Source organism: Tigriopus californicus, chromosome 7 (assembly GCF_007210705.1).
Source record: "Tigriopus californicus strain San Diego chromosome 7, Tcal_SD_v2.1, whole genome shotgun sequence".
Lineage (NCBI taxonomy): Eukaryota > Metazoa > Arthropoda > Copepoda > Harpacticoida > Harpacticidae > Tigriopus > Tigriopus californicus.
Genome location: NC_081446.1, coordinates 1,198,396 through 1,207,595, shown reverse-complemented (window position 1 = coordinate 1,207,595; position 9,200 = coordinate 1,198,396). Strand labels below are relative to the sequence as shown.

General features: G+C 39.0%; 1 protein-coding gene across 1 annotated transcript in view; it reads right to left on the bottom strand.

Annotated features, from left to right (window-relative positions):
- LOC131883103 (electrogenic sodium bicarbonate cotransporter 1-like) overlaps nt 1-8,193 on the bottom strand; it is a 10,262-nt gene extending 2,069 nt beyond the window's left edge. The window contains exons 1-12 of the mRNA XM_059230455.1: nt 7,960-8,193; nt 6,526-6,679; nt 5,386-5,979; nt 5,100-5,284; nt 4,781-5,030; nt 4,572-4,710; nt 4,379-4,492; nt 3,206-3,373; nt 2,909-3,087; nt 1,513-1,585; nt 1,283-1,459; nt 614-679 (exon numbers count right to left, since the gene is read on the bottom strand). Of these exons, the coding sequence (XP_059086438.1) occupies nt 614-679; nt 1,283-1,459; nt 1,513-1,585; nt 2,909-3,087; nt 3,206-3,373; nt 4,379-4,492; nt 4,572-4,710; nt 4,781-5,030; nt 5,100-5,284; nt 5,386-5,979; nt 6,526-6,679; nt 7,960-8,059 (2,199 nt within the window). The 5' untranslated portion in view covers nt 8,060-8,193. The remainder of the gene's footprint in view (nt 1-613; nt 680-1,282; nt 1,460-1,512; nt 1,586-2,908; nt 3,088-3,205; nt 3,374-4,378; nt 4,493-4,571; nt 4,711-4,780; nt 5,031-5,099; nt 5,285-5,385; nt 5,980-6,525; nt 6,680-7,959) is intronic.
- Nucleotides 8,194-9,200: the final 1,007 nt, after the last annotated feature.

Genomic DNA, 9,200 nt, shown 5'->3' with positions numbered 1-9,200 from the left:
CCGTAAAGTAAGAATGACGTCGTCCGTGGATAAAGGTACGAGTGTGTTCAGAGGACGTGGGTTCGATTCCCGCCATGGGAAGGAAATATATGCAAATGAATACATGTGCATTTCATTCCAACAACTGACGGATGGAAATAATAATACTATTATCACATGACAAATATTAGATGAGCCTTTGGGCTTTTGAGAGGAGTAACCCTTAATGCTCTGTTTTGGATTTCTACTGATTCACCCATTGGATTGGCGTCATTGTTACGTACAACTTCTTTACCATTTTTGATATTCTCTCCGATAAGGCTCCAGAAAGTTAAAAAAACCGGTGTATTCTAACAACTTGTTCGCCGAAATGCTAGAAATCGTTGTTCTTGAGGGTGAGAATGTTTACTTTTGGATGCTGTTAGAAACAGGATTTATTGAGTAAACAAAATTTGACTATGGTTCCACTGTGCTATCGTTTCGAATTACCAAGACAACTCGATTTAGTTGAAGTATACTTATGCAATGAGACTGCAGTAAACTTTCAACAATTTCGTTCTTATTGCACGTAACATAAGAGCTACCTATCTACCATGTAACCGTTCATTTAACTTCTTATCCAAATATATCTTACCATTAAAGGGAAGATGAGAGAAGCTGGAGTCGATTTAATCACCCAAAGAAGGACTAATCCAACAACCTGAAACAAATGACATTAAAGATGATTTGTGAAGAAAAAAAAGTTTAAAAAAAAGTTGTAATTCCTCTTTGCAAAATACTGTTACTGCTACTACTTCGATGTTCGTTCAATTTCGAAATGTAGTCGCTTAATATTTCTTTGATTATTTTTTGACCACGATGAAACTTCATCCGTGTTTTGTTCAGGCCTGTTGACGCCAAGAGGGCTAATTGCAGAGCTGAAGTAAAAGTTTCTACAGATATCATGAAATCCATGATGAATTACGACAAGACAAAAAAAATTGCGTTGATGTATGGGAGTAAGATGGCCATATCATCTCTTGTTTTGATGTTCAGAGAAGAAGTCGGTATCGTTAAAACTTCACCAAATATGGCTGGATTAACGGAATTCTTTATTGACCAGGTTCCAGCTAGGTAGGTTTTCCACGGTTCCCGAAGGGAACATTTGCCCCAAAACTGTGTGATTTCACATTCAGGGCTTTTTTGAAACCAGGGCATCAAGATGAACAAGTTCACTTTTGTGGACATATTCATGAGTAATTCAAAAAGTACGAGACAAATCTGAAACAATATTTTGTGTTTGATATATGAGATCAACAGTTACCTGGATAATAGTGAACAAATGCACTCGATTGAGTGGCACATGCCGCAAGTAGTTATGGTCCGGCTGATATTTTGGAGGCATCAATAACAATCCAAGACGATCGATGAATTGCATTCCACGCAGAGAAGCTATGCCCATGTACATAAGGATACCATACAACACGGGCATTGGAATGAACTACAAAACTTGATTAGAATAAAGAAGCAGCACCACCTTAGCAGGTCAGTTACCTTTAGAATTGGAGCTAGTTTCACGGAGAGCCCAGTTAGAATGAACACCAATACACCTGTCACCCTTTGTTCTCTGAAAGAAAATCATAGAAGGAAATCAATAATGGCAATAAGTTTGTGATTCGTTATCAAATTATAATTCATATAGTTTCTTAATATGGTTTTTCATTTGATTTGAACTTCATGCCATTGTTTTTCCTTTTTTTCAGGAATCAACACTATATTTGTTTGAGCAGATGTTAACGTTACGTGAGATTTCCTTTTCGGAGGTTCATTGACCTTATGGTTTGATATATATATTCATAGACCGTGAGTAAAAGAACCATTGTTATAGGATTTTTTAGGATTTTTTAGATAAGATATCGGATGTCAAGTCTGGTGTCTACCAGCTCCTCATTAAGAATGTACTCTCTTTTTCACATTATTCATTGCTTCTAGTCACAGTCTTTGTATCAATCCCAGTATCTCTTGTTAAACTGACCATACACACGAAGTTAGTTTTTAGTTGGTCTGGTACATCTAAATTGAGACTCGTGTTTCTTGTTATGTATTGGATTATGCTTACAAACAAGAAAAGTATATGCATCAGAACTGCAACATGATTCAAATGCAATACAAGGCATGTTACCATTTCGTGACATTTGTCATTTTTGAAATGATAACACAGGCTTGAATCTTCTCATTAGAGATTCCATACTGGTAGACGACTTTAGTTGTGTTTTGTTGGAGAGCCACTTACCGCGCCCATTTTTGTCTTGAGAAGATACAAACTTAGCCAACACTTGAGACAAGTTCTGCCATACATAGAACATACGTATAACCTGTCAAAGTCAAAGTCTCTTGGGGAGCAGTATGATACTCCCTCATCCTGTCCCTCTTAGGGACAGGATGAGTGTGTATCATACTGCTTGGGGTCCGTTTAAGATTGGAGTAGAGTGAGACCAAACCTAGTTTGTGCAAAACTCAGAAAATATCTTTGTCATAGTGTACAGTACATGACTTGTGGGTCAACGCCATTGAACCTTTACTCGTAGACATTGGAGGTCACAACATTCAACAAACTCTTAAAAAACTTTCATTTTTCAAGCAAAGAAAATCCGAGATAGAGAGTTCGGGCAATCGCGCGTAATTCGCTCCCCTCTCATCTACCTATGTTGATGTAGGGGATGACTTCGTCTTTTTAATTGGTTACTACGTAGCTTTCTAATCAGACTTAAATACATCTTCAAACAAACTAAAATAATCAACCCTAGATGCAAGGGCTTGCTAATCTGTCGACGATATTTAAAATTTCGGCCTTGGCAAATAAGGGGACTATAGTTTTTCATTTCAACACTTGTCATCCGAGAGCGTCTGTGAAAAAGCATAACAAGATGTCTGTGAGGTTGCGACCTACCGGACTCCCAAGAATTGAGGCATCTCGCCGGGGGCACTCGTTTTCGTTTCCATTTTAAGGGAATCCACGTGTCCCAAGCAAAGAACAGTGGCAGCTGCACACCACGGAAGACCAAAAACTGAGCACACCCCCATCATGATACCAACCACAAGCATGTCCAGGTGATATCCAGCCCCTTTCTGAAAAATGCGTCCAACAGATGTTAACTTCACATAAGCTTAGTTCAAGTCATTTTGAAAGGTTCTTATGGACTAAGGCAACGTCAAGTAACCACCTGGAGACGATTAGTTTGATTACCTTCAGTTTATGCTCGGATCGATTAACAATAACGGATGTAATTTGCTGATCCATGAAGATTAGAATTGTGAGTAGAAGTGCAGGAATAAATGCCCCTAAATAGAGGTACCATGGATCATCTTCACGGGTAAAAGGTATTATCCAGCCTCTGGTATCGGATCGCGTGGGCTGTAAAGAATATTCATGTCATTATTAGGGGTCGACAAAATATGTTGTTCTTTTGAGAAACAAACCATTTCTTTATCATCTCAAAATGGCGCCTGATATCATCTATTTTCCTCCCACAAATACAAAATGATGATTCATGTTTTACAAAAACAAACCTGAAAACCTCACATTGACTCATTTCTGGTTAACTAAATTCAGTTGTGTGTTCCAATGTGAGCATACATTTTGACCAAAATTAATGGCACTGATGATCAAGAATGTGAGCTCTGGTCTTTTGTGATCTAAAACAAAAAATGGCACTGAATTTGGAGGTGGTTTTGCTCCGGTAGTGCCAATTTTGAACAGATTTACAAAATTGTCAATGGGCTAACTGGGAACATTGCGTGCTACATGGTTTGCAATTTAGCTTGGAACATACTACTTTGGAATATTGTAGGGAAGATATATTAGAATATAAACTTCTTGCAAAAGATAACGAGTATTCGTTCAAATATGTATATATTTTAAACTGCCCTACTATGAATAACGAAATTCCTTCGTTAAATTACTCAAATTAAATTGTCAGAAATACTTGCTCTTTACTTGTGCCGCATTTGATTGCGTTGTTGATAATTTACATTTTCATAGATAACTATATAGAGATATAAAGATACTTGACAACCTCAACTAAAATAGACCCTTGCACTCTCTTGTTTCTGCCTCTCATACAAGACATAACGAGAAATGTTTCGGAGAGTCCGCCTATGTGTAACATTTTCCATATATTTCTTCTGAAATATTATATAAAACTCCAAACAAGTAAGGATATCATTTTCTTTTTCAAAAGAACAAAAACATTGGAAAAAACAAATATTTTCTCGACTCCTAGTCGTTACCCATGCAAATGATGCTTCATGCCTTTTAGAGCCATAAAATACTACCAATAATCATTCAAACCTGCTCTTTACTTGAAGCAAATGTGCTCTATATGTTTCCGCTAAACTCTTGCTGAAGGTAACAACTCACCATAAATACAGTTGGAACAATCAATTTGGGCGTATCCAAGTCAACAGCCACATCTAACCCCACAAACACTAGAATAGCAATGATGACGGCATAGTCGCTCAAGAGAGTTCGCACCTGTAAAAAAAAACAAGACCGGAAAGGCTAAGTTACATGAGGGCGAATCAAACACGGGATTCAATATCACCAATCATACCATGTTGGGGAAATAGGGAGTAATTTTGAATTTCTTTAGGAACATGGCGACAGTAAATGTGCCAAAGAAGAGAATGACGGAAAAGAAAAACACATCAGCCACATACGGACATCCATGGCCCACAAGAGTTCCCTTGAGACTGAAATAATAATGTAATTACTTATCAACCTTATTAACTTACATGATAAGTACTCATGATGTGAACTTACGCATGGCATTGGGGCACGGTGAGTTGTTCCCAAGGAATGTAATTAGAGTCGAGGGTCGTGGCTTCATTTAGAGTTTTGTTCAATAGCTCACTGAGAGATGTCATGGCCAATTGATCCGTGTCTGTGGCGTTTTGAAGAAACTCAGACGAAAGAATGCCTTGGAAAGTGGGCTCGCAGCGGCAAGACTCGTCACGAACAGTGATCATAGCCAGATCAAATCCAACATTGACCTTGAAATCTTCAGACATGGCTGAAGAATGAAATGTATTTACAATCAGGTGCACCATTGAGTTCAGGTAAACAAGCCATGACAACTCACCGAAAAGCTTTTTGAGTGATTCCACAATGAAAATTATTCCAATGAGAGCAGCAAAGCTCTCCTCGGAGAAGCGTGTGAAATATTGGATGATGAACGAGAGGTCCAAGGCCACAATTACTGTGCAGAGCAACGACGTCCACAAACCAACCCACAATCGAAATGTCAAATAATCAACACCTTGGCCGCTGAGTGAGAGAAACCCTCAATAAATAATGTGTCATAATCAAAGCATTGAGAGAGAGTTAGCTTGCAATTTTTGACTATTTCCAATCAAAGAAGTTCTCACCTGCAAAAGCCCACCAGAATTTTTTCAAAGATCAAAACCGGTCCGGTGCATCCCAAGACAGTCAAAGGCTGTCCTCCCAAAAGGCAGAACATGCCCCCGGCTAATGCATGACCAAGGAATGATTCGAGAACACCCTGTTGCCCATCCGTGATGTCGCCCAAGAAACCTCCGAAAGTGATGGCCTTGGTGATGGTAGCCAAATAAATGTAGATCACCGATGCCACAGTCTGCATATGGAGGGCATCAGTAAAGTCTGATTTGAGCCACGGGATTTTTCGTTTAACGTCCAGTATCAAGCCTCCAAAAAGGCGACCCGTGCGCAGCAGCTCCGGATTCTCATCCATGGAGGCACCATTTAAGCTCTGAACATCCTCAAATTCCGAGGTTTTCCGGTTGCGAGTATCGCGAGTTCTCAAATTGTGGTCATGATCATCCTCTCTATTCCCGCTTCCACCTGCATCCCCTTCGCTACCAACTGTTCCATTTTCGGTACTAATAACACCTTGATTGGGACCAAGATTGTGAGTAATATTGACTGACGTATGGGATGGAATTGTGATTGACTTTTCCACCACAAGTTGTTGCTGCTTGAGTCTGAAAAAGAGTTGCAAAACAAAAAATCAGACTTTCGTCTATCAAAAACCCCGCCCATGGTTACTGTTTAAGCCACAAAACCAAGTAGACAGGGCCCATCAAAGCATTGGCAAGGCAAAGCAAATGACCGAGAGAATCAGAGAATGAAAATTCCAGTACAATCTTCAAGGATTCTTTTAAAGTTCAGGTCAACATAACACGTGAACAAAACCATAGTCAACTATCGGGTTCTAGGGCTTCCATTCTTTAATGGCTTCGTTGTTGCACTGGCTTGAAATAAATTATGGCAGAACACAAGGACAATAATGTATGTGGGACTTTGCGGTCACTGTGTCACCAATCCATTTAAGCCTTTCAACTGGTTTCAAATGGGGAAATCCGAGGAAGTCGAATACCATGGCATTGTAACAAGAAATTGAGATTGCTCGCCTTCATTAATTGGCAAGAAGAAACAATACACTAACATTGTATCCCAATGAAAGCAACTATGGCGTCAAGTAAGAAGGAAAACAATTTCATGCAAATCCCGAAATTCCGAATGCTCACCGGTCTTCCAAGGATGGCAGATTTTTGGGGGGATCCAATCGAATTTTTGAGTCCCAAGCTGATGGGGCCAAAATTGTGACCTGCTGTGTGTAGGTGTTGATCGCATTGATGATTTCTCCAGGATTCTTGCTTGGTAACAGACAGTGGGAAAAATCTGAAATGCGCATGGTTTACAATGCTTAGTTCGACTGGAGTAGCTCAAGTCATGCAATTGGAATTGACAACAAGCGCATAAAAAAGCAAAAAGGCAAAAAAGCAAAGGAAGACACGTTGAAAAAGCGTATCCATACTTTTTATTGCACTAAATGATTAAAAAGCGCTTGCTTCCAGACCGGTGTGAATCATTTTTTGACTTGTAATTGATTCGGGTTTCAAGGTAATAAATTACAGTAAAACTAGATTTATATTAAGTTGATTGAAATTGATTTTAAATGTTATGAATGAACCTCGGCCAAAGTTAGAAAAATCAGCAAAAAGGGTAACTAAAAAGATGAAAAAAATTGACAAAAAAAGGAGGAAAAGTAGCAAAATCAGTAATAAAAAGGGGAAAAAAAAGTAAAACTTGTTAAAAAAGGTTTAAAAAATGAAAAAAAATGTAAAGTCTGTTCAAAACGTGCTCGAAAGATGATATCATAATTTTTGATTTGTTAAAAAAATCAAAGCACTAGAATAAACTTATGTTTTTGCAAAATAAACATGAAGCTAGGTGTCGTGACATCATTGTCAATTAAATCAGTTTTGGATTTGAGTGTGACCATTTTTCAATCTCATCAAAAGGGTTGCTTATATTTAAAACGAAATTTCAAGTTTGTTTTCTACTTTTTCAAGTTTTTTTTAACAAGTTAGCACGAACAATACCAAGAACGGTACAAAGTGTAAAAAAAAAACTTATGTTTTAGGTTTTGAACTGTTTTCCTAGGTCTAGTTGAAAATCAAAAGTATTTTTGAATTGCACTTCGATTTCTTTTCAATCACATTTCTTGGTAACCTTCAGCTTTTTACAAGTAACTCACCATTTTCACTGAGTAAAGTTCAGCATAAGACCCCACTTTGCTAAATTTTAGCTTTTGTGTTTGAGATCTGAACTCAGTTTTGCCACAATAGTTCTACCAATTGGTAAGTTCTTACTTACAACTCAATTAGAAAATCAAGCTGAGTACAATATACAGATAATCTAAAACCGTTTTTCGGGGACCCTGAAACACAATCATGTACTTTAGCACTATGAAAGTCGTTGGCCTTTCGGTCCTCATTGTGTTCCAGTACTGAGATTGTACTCAACAGCATTGAAATCTGGCACTTCTTTTATGAGCGTGTCAAAACTACTCAAAACTTCACCTAATCTAAGAATATATTAGGTTAAACATTAGGCAAAGATTAAATCTAAAGTAACGGTCAACCAACAACAAAGTTCAGGCTTTTTCAACAAATTACCTGATCCGACATGAGAGTCCCCAACGCTTTTCCCATTTCTGCAATGGCAGGATCGGATCCTGGAGGGCCAATAATGATTCCCATGAACTTCACGGGACATGAGATCTCGCAAAAGTCATCCAAGATAATAGGGTCTCCGACTCGGGCGAAGAAGCTGATGATTTTCGTAACAAACGGCACCGTAGCCACCTGGACAATGCAAGCATCTGCCCCTTTTGGCACTTTCTTCACAAAAAGGTTGTGAGCCCTCTAGAGGAATCAAGATGACCCGCTTAAGGTTAAAATGAACGGCTCCTTTTTGGCCTAAACCCTGTATGGTGACATACCATCTTTTTGGATCTATCCTTCTCAAAGTCGGCTAAAGATGAACTATAGGTTCGGGGATGAGCCACGGGTGAAGTGCTACCCGTTTGATACGGTATCTCGGCTTTGGGCGAGTCAGGAGGCGTGGTATTCAATCCCTCTCGACTGGTTGGCCGTGAAAGAGGAGCGGCTTTGATGTTGAGACCACTGGAAGTGGAGATGCTCTGAGGACGACTCGTGGATAAACCGGACATCTTGCCCAGCAGGGTTAACTTCATCCGCAGCTTTACTGGCTGATCTATGACGGCTTTGAGTTGCTCGAGCTGAGCTCTGTCAATGATGACCGGTCGTCTTTGGAGATCTTGACAAGCTTTTTGTTGAGCCAAGAATAGCTCATCTGAAAGGAATCAAAGAGCAGTGATTTCGTTTCCCCCTGTTATTGCCATAGGTACTCTAACATTTTCGTTTTCTGTTGGCGAGTTCAAAACGTTCTTGTTGCGCTGATCTATAATTTAATTTTGTCGTCCGTGAGGTTGATTTGTGCTTGCCATGCGTGGGAGTGTCAAAGTAAAAGAACATTTTTAGCCACATGAGTTATGGCACGGACTTCTAGAGATATGGACTGCGAACGGAAGCAAAAATATCAGATCTCCTAAACCGCTCATCTTATTCCAAATAAGCACTTCATACGACCACAAGATCTTGTGGAATAGATGAACTCAGCCAAGTTTGAGCCCAAACCTATGTTTAGGGAACTCAGGAGACAAGTTCAAAGTTATGTAGTAAACACGACATAAAATTTGAATTTTCGGCCTGCTCTTTGTCAGCTACATAAGCTTTTGACAACATAACTTTGAAACGATCGACTTTGCATGTAGATGATATAAAATTGACCTATCCTTAATTGAGGAGATCAACGTTTCTTATTTTATTACTTT